This window comes from Salmo trutta, chromosome 3, assembly GCF_901001165.1.
Source record: "Salmo trutta chromosome 3, fSalTru1.1, whole genome shotgun sequence".
In the NCBI taxonomy this organism is placed as follows: Eukaryota; Metazoa; Chordata; class Actinopteri; order Salmoniformes; family Salmonidae; genus Salmo; species Salmo trutta.
In genome coordinates this window covers 67,404,568-67,419,472 of record NC_042959.1, presented here as the reverse complement: position 1 = coordinate 67,419,472, position 14,905 = coordinate 67,404,568, and the positions used below count along the sequence as shown (strand labels likewise).

Here is a 14,905-nt window from a genome sequence, read left to right as displayed (position 1 = left end):
GCTCTAATCTAAAGATTCAAAGTCCTGTCAGTCTGAGAATAGTTTAGTGCCACTCCCCTGCTCTGGTTCCACAGTGGGCTGTCTTCTGGTCATGGACAATAGAGGGAGAGGGAGCAGGAGGAGGGAGTGTCTGTGACTGGGTGACAGACGTGCCTTGCTGTCCTCACACAAACACACACACACTGACTTAGACACACACACACTCTCTCGCTGACTGAGACTGACTGTCTCACACACACACACACACTTAGACATGGCTTTGGACTTGAGACAGCTCGGCTCTGTTGGGCCCCACTAGCCTAGTGTTGGTGTTAGCATGTCACTGCTCTGTCACAGCACCCCAGAGGACAGCTTGGAGTATGTCTGTTCACCTGACCACTGTGATGAGGAGGAGGAGAGGGAGGAGGATGAAGAGCAGCGTACTCTGCAAGAAGGTATACTAACTGGAGTTCTGGGAGCTTTGCTGCTCCTCTCATTCACATGGTGGACATTTACTAAGTTGTTTGTATTCAGAGTAAACATGGAATTCTCCCTTCTGATAGCATCAACAGAACAGGCAGCCGGCAGGTCATCAGACTTCTGATAGCATCAACACAGGCAGCCAGCAGGTCTTCAGACTTCTGATAGCAACAACAGAACAGGCAGCCAGCAGGTCTTCAGACTTCTGATAGCATCAACAGAACAGGCAGCCGGTAGTTCTTCAGGCTTCTGATATTATCAACAGAACAGAACAGGCAGCTGGCAGGTCATCAGACTTGTGATGGCATCAACAGAACAGGTAGCCGGCAGGTCATCATACTTCTGATAGCATCAACCCAGCAGAACAGGCAGCCAGCAGGTCATCAGACTTCTGATAGCATCAACCCAGCAGAACAGGCAGCCAGCAGGTCATCAGACTTCTGATAGCATCAACCCAGCAGAACAGGCAGCCAGCAGGTCATCAGACTTCTGGTAGCATCAACAGAACAGGCAGCCGGCAGGTCATCAGACTTCTGATAGCATCAACCCAGCAGAACAGGCAGCCAGCAGGTCATCAGGCTTCTGATAGCATCAACAGAACAGGCAGCCCACAGGTCTTTAGGCTTCTGATAGCATCAACAGAACAGGCAGCCCACAGGTCTTTAGGCTTCTGATAGCATCAACAGAACAGAACAGGCAGCCGGCAGGTCATCAGACTTCTGATAGCATCAACAGAACAGAACAGGCAGCCGGCAGGTCTTCAGACTTCTGATGTTATCAACAGAACAGAACAGGCAGCCGGCAGGTCATCAGACTTCTGATAGCATCAACAGAACAGGCAGCCGGCAGGTCATCAGACTTCTGATGGCATCAACAGAACAAGTAGCCGGGAGGTCTTCAGGCTAGAGGTCGACCGATTAATCGGAATGGCCGATTTAATTAGGGCTGATTTCAAGTTTTCACAACAATCGGAAATCGGTATTTTTGGACGCCGATTTGGCCGATTATTATTTTTTATTATAATTTTTTTTATAGAACTTTATTTAACTAGGCAAGTCAGTTAAGAACACATTCTTATTTTCAATGACGGCCTAGGAACGGTGGGTTAACTGCCTTGTTCAGGGGCAGAATGACAGATTTTTACCTTGTCAGCTCGGGGATTCAATCTTGCAACCTTACGGTTAACTAGTCCAACGCTCTAACCACCTGCTTTACATTGCACTCCATGAGGAGCCTGCCTGTTACGCGAATGCAGTAAGAAGCCAAGGTAAGTGGCTAGCTAGCATTAAACTTATCTTATAAAAAACAATCAATCAATCATAATCACTAGTTAACTACACATGGTTGATGATATTACTAGTTTATCTAGCCTGTCCTGAGTTGCATATAATCGCTTAGGTACACGTTGCTCCAAACATAAACATCAATGCCTTTCTTAAAATCAATACACAAGTATATATTTTTAAACCTGCATATTTAGTTAATATTGCCTGCTAACATGAATTTCTTTTAACTAGGGAAAATGTGTCACTTCTCTTGCAAACAGAGTCCGGGTATATGCAGCAGTTTGGGCCGCCTGGCTCGTTACGAACTGTGAAGACTATTTCTTCCTAACAAAGACAGCCGACTTCGCCAAACGGGGAATGATTTAACAAAAGCGCATTTGAGAAAAAAGCACAATCGTTGCATGACTGTACCTAACCATAAACATCAATGCCTTTCTTAAAACCAATACACAGGAGTATATATTTTGAAACCTGCATATTTAGCTAAAAGAAATCCAGGTTAGCAGGCAATATTAACCAGGTGAAATTGTGTCATTTTGCGTTCATTGCACGCAGACTCAGGGTATATGCAACAGTTTGGGCCGCCTGGCTCGTTGCGAACTAATTTGCCAGAATTTTACGTAATTATGACATAACATTGAAGGTTGTGCAATGTAACAGGAATATTTAGACTTAGGGATGCCACCCGTTAGATAAAATACGGAACGGTTCCGTATTTCACTGACAGGAAAAACGTTTTGTTTTCGAGATGATAGTTTCAGGATTCGACCATATTAATGAGCAAAGGCTCGTATTTCTGTGTGTTATTTTGTTATAATTAAGTCTATGATTTGATAGAGCAGTCTGACTGAGCGATGGTAGGCAGCAGCAGGCTCGTAAGCAGTTAATTCAAACAACACTTTTGTGAGTTTGCCAGCAGCCCTTCGCAATGCATTGCGCTGTTTGACTTCAAGCCTGTCAACTCCCAAGATTAGGCTGGTGTAACTGATGTGAAATGGCTAGCTAGTTAGCCGGGTGCGCGCTAATAGCGTTTCAAACGTCCTCGCTCTGAGACTTGGAGTAGTTGTTCCCCTTGCTCTACATGGGTAACGCTGCTTCAAGGGTGGCTGTTGTCGATGTGTTCCTGGTTCGAGCCCAGGTAGGAGCGAGGAGAGGGATGGAAGCTATACTGTTACACTGGCAATACTAAAAGTGCCTATAAGAACATCCAATAGTCAAAGGTATATGAAATACAAATCGTATAGAGGGAAATAGTCCTATAATTCCTATAATAACTACAACCTAAAATATTGAAGACTCATGTTAAAAGGAACCACCAGCTTTCATATGTTCTAATGTTCTGAGCAAGGAACTTAAACGTTAGCTTTCTTACATGGCACATAATGTACTTTTACTTTCTTCTCCAACACTTTGGAGCTTTATTTAAACCAAATTTAACATGTTTCATTATTTATTTGAGGCTAAATTGAGTTTATTGATGTATTATATTTAATTAAAATAAGTGTTCATTCAGTATTGTTGTAATTGTCATTATTACAAAGAAATAAAAAAATTGGCAGATTTAATCGGCATCGGCTTTTTTGGGGGTCCTCCAATAATCGGTATCGGCATTGAAAAATCATAATCGGTCGACCTCTACTTCAGGCTTCTGATATTATCAACAGATCAGAACAGGCAGCCGGCAGGTCATCAGACTTCTGATGTATACTACTGCTGTTAATTGGGGTTATTTAACACCGTGGGAGCAGAGGGAAGCTGTTTCCTATACCCTACCCAGTAACTATAGCAGCTGTCTACCCTTACCCTACCCAGTAACTCTAGCAGCTGTCTGCCTATACCCTACCCAGTAACTCTAGCAGCTGTCTACCAATTCCCTACCCAGTAACTATAGCAGCTGTCTACCTATACCCTACCCAGTAACTCTAGCAGCTGTCTCCTATACCCTACCCAGTAACTATAGCAGCTGTCTGCCTATACCCTACCCAGTAACTCTAGCAGCTGTCTGCCTATACCCTACCCAGTAACTATAGTAGTTGTCTCCTATACCCTACCCAGTAACTATAGCAGCTGTCTACCTATACCCTACCCAGTAACTCTAGCAGCTGTCTACCTATACCCTACCCAGTAACTCTAGCAGCTGTCTGCCTATACCCTACCCAGTAACTCTAGCAGCTGTCTACCTATACTCTACCCAGTAACTAGAGGTTGTTTCCTATACCCTACCCAGTAACTGTAGCAGCTGTCTACCTATACCCTACCCAGTAACTATAGCAGCTGTCTACCTATACCCTACCCAGTAACTATAGTAGTTGTCTGCCTATACCCTACCCAGTAACTATAGTAGTTGTCTGCCTATACCCTACCCAGTAACTATAGCAGCTGTCTGCCTATACCCTACCCAGTAACTATAGCAGCTGTCTGCCTATACCCTACCCAGTAACTATAGCAGCTGTCTGCCTAAACCCTACCCAGTAACTATAGCAGCGGTTTACCTATACCCTACCCAGTAACTATAGCAGCTGTCTACCTATACTCTACCCAGTAAATAGAGGTTGTTTCCTATACCCTACCCAGTAACTGTAGCAGCTGTCTACCTATACCCTACCCAGTAACTGTAGCAGCTGTCTACCAATACCCTACCCAGTAACTATAGTAGTTGTCTGCCTATACCCTACCCAGTAACTATAGCAGCTGTCTACCTATACTCTACCCAGTAACTAGAGGTTGTTTCCTATACCCTACCCAGTAAATAGAGGTTGTTTCCTATACCCTACCCAGTAACTGTAGCAGCTGTCTACCTATACCCTACCCAGTAACTATAGCAGCTGTCTACCTATACTCTACCCAGTAACTAGAGGTTGTTTCCTATACCCTACCCAGTAACTATAGCAGCTGTCTACCTATACTCTACCCAGTAACTAGAGGTTGTTTCCTATACTCTACCCAGTAACTAGAGGTTGTTTCCTATACCCTACCCAGTAAATAGAAGTTGTTTCCTATACCCTACCCAGTAACTATAGCAGCTGTCTACCTATACCCTACCAATTAACTATAATAGTTGTCTGCCTATACCCTACCCAGTAACTATAGCAGCTGTCTACCTATACTCTACCCAGTAAATAGAAGTTGTTTCCTATACCCTACCCAGTAACTATAGCAGCTGTCTACCTATACCCTACCCAGTAATTATAGCAGCTGTCTGCCAATACCCTACCCTGTAACTATAGCAGCTGTCTACCTATACTCTACCCAGTAAATAGAAGTTGTTTCCTATACCCTACCCAGTAACTATAGCAGCTGTCTGCCTATTCCCTACCCAGTAACTATAGCAGCTGTCTACCTATACCCTACCCAGTAACTATAGCAGCTGTCTGCCTATTCCCTACCCAGTAACTATAGCAGCTGTCTGCCTATACCCTACCCAGTAACTATAGCAGCTGTCTGCCTATTCCCTACCCAGTAACTATAGCAGTTGTCTACCTATACCCTACCCAGTAACTATAGCAGCCGTCTGCCTATTCCCTACCCAGTAACTATAGCAGCTGTCTGCCTATTCCCTACCCAGTAACTATAGCAGCTGTCTGCCTATTCCCTACCCAGTAACTATAGCAGCTGTCTGACTGTACCCTACCCAGTAACTATAGCAGCTGTCTGCCTGTACCCTACCCAGTAACTATAGTAGTTGTCTGCCTATACCCTACCCAGTAACTAGAGGTTGTCTCCTATACCCTACCCAGTAACTAGAGGTTGTCTCCAATCCCTACCCAGTAACTAGAGGCTGTCTCCTATACCCTACCCAGTAACTATAGTAGTTGTCTCCTATACCTTACCCAGTAACTAGAGGTTGTCTCCTATACTCTACCCAGTAACTAGAGGTTGTCTCCTATACCCTACCCAGTAACTAGAGGCTGTCTCCTATACCCTACCCAGTAACTAGAGGTTGTCTCCTATACCCTACCCAGTAACTAGAGGTTGTCTCCTATACCCTACCCAGTAACTAGAGGTTGTCTCCTATACCCTACCCAGTAACTAGAGGTTGTCTCCTATACCCTACCCAGTAACTAGAGGTTGTCTCCTATACCCTACCCAGTAACTAGAGGGTGTCTCCTATACCCTACCCAGTAACTAGAGGGTGTCTCCTATACCCTACCCAGTAACTAGAGGGTGTCTCCTATACCCTACCCAGTAACTAGAGGTTGTCTCCTATACCCTACCCAGTAACTAGAGGTTGTCTCCTATACCCTACCCAGTAACTAGAGGTTGTCTCCTATACCCTACCCAGTAACTAGAGGTTGTCTCCTATACCCTACCCAGTAACTAGAGGTTGTCTCCTATACCCTACCCAGTAACTAGAGGTTGTCTCCTATACCCTACCCAGTAACTAGAGGTTGTCTCCTATACCCTACCCAGTAACTAGAGGTTGTGTCCTATACCCTACCCAGTAACATGGGGCCTTGGTTAGTGCTGATGTGTGGCGTGCCGCTAGATGTTTATCTATTCTATCACATTCCAGATCTATACTATGTGTGTGCTGTTGATTAGTCTCTGGTTGGTCTCCATGGTTGAGGTCCACCTCAAAATGTTGACACCACACCCTGGTTATTTGTTCTTTTGTTGTGCTCGTTAGGATATTACATTATTCATTGTTCAGTGGTGAGGATGGAATGTGTTCTGTAATGTAACTTGTCTGCCTTTCAGTTTAAATGCTCCTGTCGCAGAGTAAATAACTCTACATCAAGTTGTTTTTATCAGCCAACAACCCTTATACTGTACAGGCCATTCACTGTCATGACTGCTCACTGTGATGCTGCACATGTATGTAAATATGTACTTTGCATCTAACTCCTCATTTACATTTGTTTCCACCATTGGAGTTCAAAGCCTGTGTTTGCTGCCCTACAGACACCTGTCTGAGATTACAACAATTACAACTATACCAGGCCTGGCCTAAACCCTACCAGCCTGTGTTTGCTGCCCTACAGACACCTGTCTGAGATTACCACAATTACAACTATACCAGGCCTGGCCTAAACCCTACCAGCCTGTGTTTGCTGCCCTACAGACACCTGTCTGAGATTACAACAATTACAACTATACCAGGCCTGGCCTATACCCTACCAGCCTGTGTTTGCTGCCCTACAGACACCTGTCTGAGATTACAACAATTACAACTATACCAGATCTGGCCTAAACCCTACCAGCCTGTGTTTGCTGCCCTACAGACACCTGTCTGAGATTACAACAATTACAACTATACCAGGCCTGGCCTATACCCTACCAGCCTGTGTTTGCTGCCCTACAGACAGCTGAGATAAATAGATAAACAGCCTCATTGTCAAAATCCCAAAGTATCCCTTTAACCCCAAAGAAGGAACACACAGGAGCTGTCTGAAGAAACAAGTTTCCCTTTTGTCAACATCCACAAGGTCAGTTAGGAGTAACCACATTGAAGTTGGACTGTGTTGTTCCTACCTTTGTGTTGCCTCTGGTGTCTTGGGAACCTGCTATGACGGGCTCATTAGTAGATAACAAACTGTTGGCTGGAGAGATTGAGAGATAAGTGGAAAGGGCAGGAGTGAGTTCCAGGTCTCTTATTAGAATATGCCTTTAGATCACAGTTGAAGTTCAACAATCATTTTAATATACAGTATAGCTTTTTCTTTTACCAAGTTGTTCTTTGTTTTATATATATTTTTGTTATGTTACAGGTTGTTCTGAAATGGATTAAATGTTTGTGGTGCTATATATATATATATATATATATGACCACAATGCAGTGACTTCGATTGCTGCGCCACTCGGGAGGCGCAGTTTAAGCCTCCTGAGTGGTGCAGCAATCGAAGTCACTGCATTGTGGTGCTAGAGGCATCACTTCAGGATTTGGGGGGGGGCTTTACTTGGCTCATCGCGCTCTAGCGACTCCTTGTGGCGGGCCGGGCTCCTGCAGGCTGACTGAGGTCGTCAGTTGAACGGTGTTTCCTCCGACACATTGGTGCAGCTGGCTTCTGGGCTAAGCAGGAGGGTATTAAGAAGCTCGGTTTGGCGGGTCATGTTTTGGAGGACATATGACTTGACCTTTGCCCCCCCTAGCCAGTTGGGGAGTTGTAGCGATGAGACAAGATCGAAAAAGGGGGTAGAAATAGGCTCAGGGTTGAGTGCTATATTTAGTCATGTTTTGGCAGTGGCAGTGCATCAGCTGGGAATAGCATAGCATTGTATTAACAGAGAATGACACTGCAGCTTGGCAACGTGCTGTTATCAGCTCAGCTGGGGTGGGGTTGAGGTGAGGTCAGAGTCCAAACCATCTCACTTCCTCCGTCTCAATAGTCTTTCCTGGATCCCTCATCTCCTCTCCTGTCGTCTCTCCGATTTCTCAAAACGTCAGAGGGAAACCTTACAAACACGTTTCCTCTCCTCGAATCCTTTCCTGGATTTCCTCTGGCGTTTTGAGAAGGCCATGAGGTGAGGAAGGGTTGAGAGGACACAAGGAAACGAGGAATCAAGGAAACAGTATTGAGACAGAGCCAGTGTGTCAGTGTACCTGATAACAACAACTTGCTAAAGGTCTCTGAGGTCATCAGGCAGGGCTGTGTGATGTGTACAGTAGGTGGCCCTCTGATAACTCTGTCTGCCCCAGCTGTCTAGCAGTCAGTACATACATACAGTACATGGCTGCACTCAGATATGGCCCAGCTGTTAACTGTTTCTCCTCTCTCCCCTCTGTTCTCTCTCTACAGCTGTTAACTGTGTTTCTCCTCTCTGTTGTCTCTACAGCTGTTAACTGTTTCTCCTCTCTGTTCTCTCTCTCAAGCTGTGAACTGTTTCTCCTCTCTCCCCTCTGTTCCCTCTCTACAGCTGTTAACTGTTTCTCCTCTCTGTTCTCTCTCTCCAGCTGTTAACTGTGTTTCTCCTCTCTGTTGTCTACATCTGTTAACTGTGTTTCTCCTCTCTGTTCTCTCTCTACAGCTGTTAACTGTGTTTCTCCACTCTGTTCTCTCTCTACAGCTGTTAACTGTGTTTCTCCTCTCTGTTCTCTCTCTTTCTCCTCTCTGTTCTCTCTCTACAGCTGTTAACTGTGTTTCTCCTCTCTGTTCTCTCTCTGCAGCTGTTAACTGTGTTTCTCCTCGCTGTTGTCTCTACAGCTGTTAACTGTGTTTTTCCTCTCTGTTCTCTCTCTACAGCGGTTAACTGTGTTTCTCCTCTCTGTTGTCTCTCTACAGCTGTTAACTGTGTTTCTCCTCTCTGTTGTCTCTACAGCGGTTAACTGTGTTTCTCCTCCCTGTTGTCTCTACAGAGGTTAACTGTGTTTCTCCTCTGTTGTCTCTCTACAGCTGTTAACTGTGTTTCTCCTCTCTGTTGTCTCTCTACAGCTGTTAACTGTGTTTCTCCTCTCTGTTGTCTCTCCAGCTGTTAACTGTGTTTCTCCTCTCTGTTGTCTCTCTACAGCTGTTAACTGTGTTTCTCCTCTCTGTTGTCTCTACAGCTGTTAACTGTGTTTCTCCTCTGTTGTCTCTACAGTTCTATGTGCTGAAAGAGTGGGCCAGATGACTAAGACGTACAGTGACATAGATGCTGTTACTCGTCTGCTTGAAGAGGTAAGAGAACCTGCTCTATCACTTGGAGCACATTCATTTACAATGCTGTCTGTTTGGATAGTCAAATCTGCCATTCAGACATCTCTCTGCCCTGCCAAGTTAACCACATCTTAGAACAAGTCAAACATTGTCATACAGTAGCAACTGTTTCCCTTTGACCTGATTCCTAGATCATGATGCTCAGCCCCTCTAACCGGCCCCTCTAACCGGCCCCTCTAACCAGCCCCTCTGTCTCCCCTGCAGAAAGAGCGGGACTTGGAGCTCGCCGCCCGCATCGGCCAGTCACTGCTGAAGAAGAACAAAACCCTCAGTGAGAGAAATGAATTCCTGGAGGAGCAAGTGGAGCACATTCGAGAGGAGGTGTGTGTGGAGTGTGTATGTGTGGAGTGTGTATGTGTGGAGTGTGTATGTGTGCTCTTTTCTCTCTCAGGACCAGGAGAAGATGTGGCATAATGTTGATATTTTATCTCTCTCCTCTCTTTCCCCCTCTCTCATTTCTCTCCCTTTCTGTCCCCCTCTCTCCCTCATCTCTCTCCCTTCTCACCGTCTCTGTCCCCCTCTCCTTTCTCACCCTCTCTGTCCCCATCGCTCATCTCTCTCCCTTCTCATCCTCTCTGTCCCTCTCTCTCCCTCTGCAGGTTTCTCAGCTGCGCCATGATCTGTCTATGAAAGATGAGCTTCTCCAGTTCTACACTAGTGCAGCAGAGGAGAGTGAAGGAGATTCGTCCACCTGTACCCCGTGAGTCTGCTATCTGTCATCCCGACCTACGCTCTTCCTCTCCCACTTCACCTGGTGTGATAGAAAGTCATAGCCTGTGAGATTAGCCTGGTTCCGAGAACTGTTTGTGGTTTATAGCCAACTCCTATGGTTGTTGTTATGCTAAAGGCTAGAACCGGACCTGTTCCCCTCCACTCATCACATCCACCTTTTCCTCTTAAAGCAAAACTCCTTCATTTTGCCGTTGTCAGTAAACTCCCACTATGCCACTATGGTCTGTTGTTCAGGTTACTCAGCAGAGAACATTTAGCTAGAGGAGGTGACTGCTGTATGTGGTCCTGGGGGTTAGTCCCTACTGTAAGGTCTCTCTGCTCTTGTTCCTCCCAATTCTACTCTCCTTTTAGAATGATATAACCTTTCAACTTAAAGGGCCAATGCAGCTGTTTTTATTTCGATATCAAATCATATCTGTAACAATTGACTACCTTACTGTGATTTTGTTTTCAATTAAAATGGTCAAAAGAAACACATAGCTACTTAGCAAAGAACAATTTCTCAAGCAAGAATTTAGCTAGTACTGTCTGGAAGTGGTCTGAGTGGGGAGGGGGGAACTTAAACCTAGCTGTTATTGGCAGAGAGGTTTGGAACTCTCGTATTGTTCTATTAACAAATGTAAAACTTCAACCCACCAAAACAGGCTGACATTTCATGTAGTCTTCTCAAAGAGCTCTTACACTAAAAAGGCATTATCATCAATTTCACAGTATTATTCCAACCTCATAATGTGGAAATGTGTATAAAACACAGAAAATCTAGTTTTTGACTGCACTGGGTCTTTAAGCTCTTATTTCACTGGTCCCACAAGTCCATCCAAAGGGTAGGTACTTGATATGTTTTCTGGCTCCTGCTTAAGGATGGCTTCAAGGCTGTTTTCTTTAAGATGAATAAAGGCCTTTGATTTATTTCTCCAGAAAATCCCCCTCTTCTCTCAGACAGAGGTACTGTGACCCTGTGTGACAGACTGAGGCAGCAGGCTGGGGTTGGTTTGTCTGTATTTTCCCCCTGAGAGAACACAACAAACAGACCTGTTTCTCTTACCCCTCAAACACAGAGCGGTCGGGTGAAAACCAAGACTGTGGCGTTCCCACTAGTGTCATAATAGCATACACTACCAGGCGTCCTGTTACACTGGTGGTAAAACATTGATTGACTGTTCCATCTATCCTTGTTGTCTAAATTATGCAGATGGTTCCAGTCTGGTCTGTATATCGTGTTGAACCCCTCTGCCAGCTCTGCTCAGTCATTCTAAAGTCTTCGAAAGCCAAGTGAACAAACAGATCACCGACCATCTCGAATCCCACCGTACCTTCTCCGCTATGCAATCTGGTTTCAGAGCTGGTCACGGGTGCACCTCAGCCATGCTCAAGGTCCTAAACGATATCTTAACCACCATCGATAAAAAACAGTACGGTGCAGCCGTCTTCATCGACCTGGCCAAGGCTTTCGACTCTGTCAATCACCGTATTCTTATCAGCAGACTCAACAGCCTTGGTTTCTATAATGACTGCCTCGTCTGGTTCACTAACTACTTCTCAGATAGAGTTCAGTGCGTCAAATCGGAGGGCCTGTTGTCTGGACCTCTGGCAGTCTCTATGGAGGTGCCACAGGGTTCAATTCTCGGGCCCACTCTTTTCTCTGTATATATCAATGATGTTGCTCTTGCTGCGGGTGATTCTTTGATCCACCTCTACGCAGATGACACCATTCTGTATACATCTGGCCCTTCTTTGGACACTGCGTTAACAAACCTCCAAATGAGCTTCAATGCCATACAACATTCCTTCTGTGGCCTCCAACTGCTCTTAAACGCTAGTAAAACTAAATGCATGCTCTTCAACCAATCGCTGCCCGCACCCGCCCGCCCGTCTAGCATCACTACTCTGGATGGTTCTGACTTAGAATATGTGGACAACTACAAATACCTAGGTGTCTGGCTAGACTGTAAACTCTCCTTCCAGACTCACTTTAAGCATCTCCAATCCAAAGTTAAATCTAGAATCGGCTTCCTATTTCGCAACAAAGCATCCTTCACTCATGCTGCCAAACATACCCTTGTAAAACTGACTATCCTACCGATCCTTGACTTCGGCAATGTCATTTACAAAATAGCCTCCAACACTCAGCAAATTGGATGCAGTCTATCACTGTGCCATCTGTTTTATCACCAAAGCCCCATATACTACCCACCACTGCGACCTGTATACTCTCGTCGGCTGGCCCTTGCTACATATTCGTTGCCAAACCCACTGGCTCCAGGTCATCTATAAGTCTTTGCTAGGTAAAGCTCCGCCTTACCTCAGCTCACTGGTCACCATAGCAACACCCACCCATAGCACGCGCTCCAGCAGGTATATTGCACTGGTCATCCCCAAAGCCAACCCCTACTTTGGCTGCCATTCCTTCCAGTTCTCTGCTGCCAATGACTGGAACGAATTGCAAAAATCACTGAAGTTGGAGACATATATCTCCCTCACTAACATCAAACATCAGCTGTCAGAGCAGCGTACAGATCGCTGCAGCTGTACACGGCCCATCTGTAAATAGCCCATCTGTAAATAGCCCATCCAACCAACTACCTACCTCATCCACATTTTTTTTGCACAACAGTATTTCTACTTGCACATCTATCACTCAAGTGTAAATTGCTAAATTGTAATTACTTCGCCTCTATGGCCTATTTATTGCCTTACCTCCTTACTTCATTTGCACACACTGTATACAGATTTTCTATTGTGTTATTGACTGTAAGTTTGTTTATTCCATGTGTAACTCTGTGTTGTTTTTGTCGCACTGCTTTGCTTTATCTTGGCCAGGTCGCAGTTGTAAATGAGAACTTGTTCTCAACTGGCCTACCTGGTTAAATAAAGGTGAAATAAATAAAAAATTATCCTTTGGTGGATATGATTCCCTGTTTTTACAAATGCAGGGTTCTGTCCTAAATGGCAACCTAGTCCCTATGTAGTCCACTACCTTTGACCAGGACCCATAGGGCTCTAGTCAAACGTAGTGCACTACATGTTGAACTACGGGCCCTGGTGGTCAAAGTAGTTCACTTCGTAGGGAATAGGATGCCATTTGGGACGTAGCCGATGTCTCTTGCCACTTACCGACCGGTCGCTGTGTCTCGTCCACACAGCATCCGCCACAATGACTCCACACTGTTGGTGCCAAGTTACTTCCCCCTGGACTCACTGCAGAAGAAACTCAAAGACTTGGAGGCAGAGAACATCTCTCTTAGATCAGAGGTAAAGTCATGTAGCTAACTAACCCTGTGTGTAGTTCTGTGGCAGTGTCCTGCTGACCATACTGTGAAGGAGAGGTCATCAGATATTAATGTCATTGCTTTGGGGACCGATCATGGCTCTGCACCCTGGGGTTAAGATCACAGTCTGGGGGTTTATTTTACAGAGTTCAGTTAACACTGTACATTGATAAACATTGACTAAACCTTAGACAGTGAAGAGATGGTAACTGGGTAATACTTTGTTACAGTCAGATAATAATATGGAATTTAACAAAACGACATAACATAATGAAATACTTATTACCTAGTCACATGGGAGTTCATTGTAATAAATACCATAATGTTAGCAAGAGTGAGCTAATTTGATTGAATAACTTCAGATGCTTACCAGAAAGATTCAGTAGAGTATTTTCATAGTAAACCAGAGGTACCAGTGGTAATAGAACTGGAATAAGTACTGCTGCCAATACTTTACACCCAGCTCTCCTGCTGTGTGATGATGATGATGATGATGCGTGGCTGCATCCTGTCATCCCCCACCAGGCCAGTCACCTGGAGACGGAGACAGAGGAGTACGAGGAGAAGGAGCAGCAGCTGGTCAACGACGTCGTCAAAGAGCTGAGTGAGTAACACACACACACACACACACACACACACGGCTCATGTCTCACCTCCCCTGTCCCCTGGGCTCCCTGAGAGAAAGCAAAACAGGGCTGTGTTTCATTCCAATAAGGATGTTCCCTCTGCCCTTGTTCACTCCCCTTCACACATCTGATAGGACTGGATGTGTGAAAGCCATATGGAGAGAACTAGGTGGAGATATTGCTAACACCTAGCTAGGCAGTTAGCATCATGTATCACTGGAGCTACATTTAAGTGTTGCTATGGAGGAGGTCTAGGAGAGGTCAACAACACTGGTTCATGGTGGATACTTATTGCTCATGTCATTTCTTTCGCCCCGTTCCGTGTGCCCACTAGGAGATGCCAACCACCAGATGTCCACCCTGGCGGAGGAGCTGGCGAGGAAGACGGACGACGCGTCTCGCCAGCAGGAGGAGATCACACACCTCCTGTCCCAGATCGTAGACCTGCAGAAAAAGTCCAAGTCTGTGAGTGGCCAGGCCAGTAATGACCCAGACTGCCTGCCACGGTCCAGGCCAATGGACACGTTCCAGGTCGCCTTTCTTACAGTCCCGCTCTGCAGATGTTTCTGATATCACAACGCCTGGAGAAGTAGAACCATATTCATAATATAGACATCTTCAGAGATGCACAGCTGCAAAGACGCCGACCTGCAACACAACTAGTCTTATAGCTGTTATCAGTGTGACTATGATGATGTGTGTGAGCTTATAGCCCTAAGGGACTAACAGTCATGTCTGTTCCGCAGTATGCAGTGGAAAACCAAGAGCTCACCCAGCATCTAGGAGCTGCCAAAGATGCCCAGCGCCAGCTCACTGCTGAGGTACAGTAAGGCCTCATTAATCAATTACCAAGTGGACAATAAGCACTGCCTAACGAGACCCAATTACCACGCTAGGGA

The 14,905-nt window shown here is 45.4% G+C and overlaps 1 protein-coding gene across 8 annotated transcripts in view; it reads left to right on the top strand.

Annotated features, from left to right (window-relative positions):
* The window catches only part of LOC115185056 (trafficking kinesin-binding protein 1), a 56,263-nt gene that overhangs the window by 15,724 nt on the left and 25,634 nt on the right, over positions 1 to 14,905 (top strand). For 7 of the 8 annotated variants that reach the window (XM_029745686.1, XM_029745685.1, XM_029745687.1 and 4 more), the window contains 7 exons: positions 9,264 to 9,340; positions 9,584 to 9,700; positions 9,979 to 10,079; positions 13,255 to 13,363; positions 13,906 to 13,984; positions 14,341 to 14,471; positions 14,753 to 14,827. In XM_029745686.1, the coding sequence (XP_029601546.1) occupies positions 9,264 to 9,340; positions 9,584 to 9,700; positions 9,979 to 10,079; positions 13,255 to 13,363; positions 13,906 to 13,984; positions 14,341 to 14,471; positions 14,753 to 14,827 (689 nt within the window). Of the gene's footprint in view, positions 1 to 211; positions 435 to 9,263; positions 9,341 to 9,583; positions 9,701 to 9,978; positions 10,080 to 13,254; positions 13,364 to 13,905; positions 13,985 to 14,340; positions 14,472 to 14,752; positions 14,828 to 14,905 lie in introns of those variants that run through there. The other variant, XM_029745688.1, reaches the window with a different exon arrangement.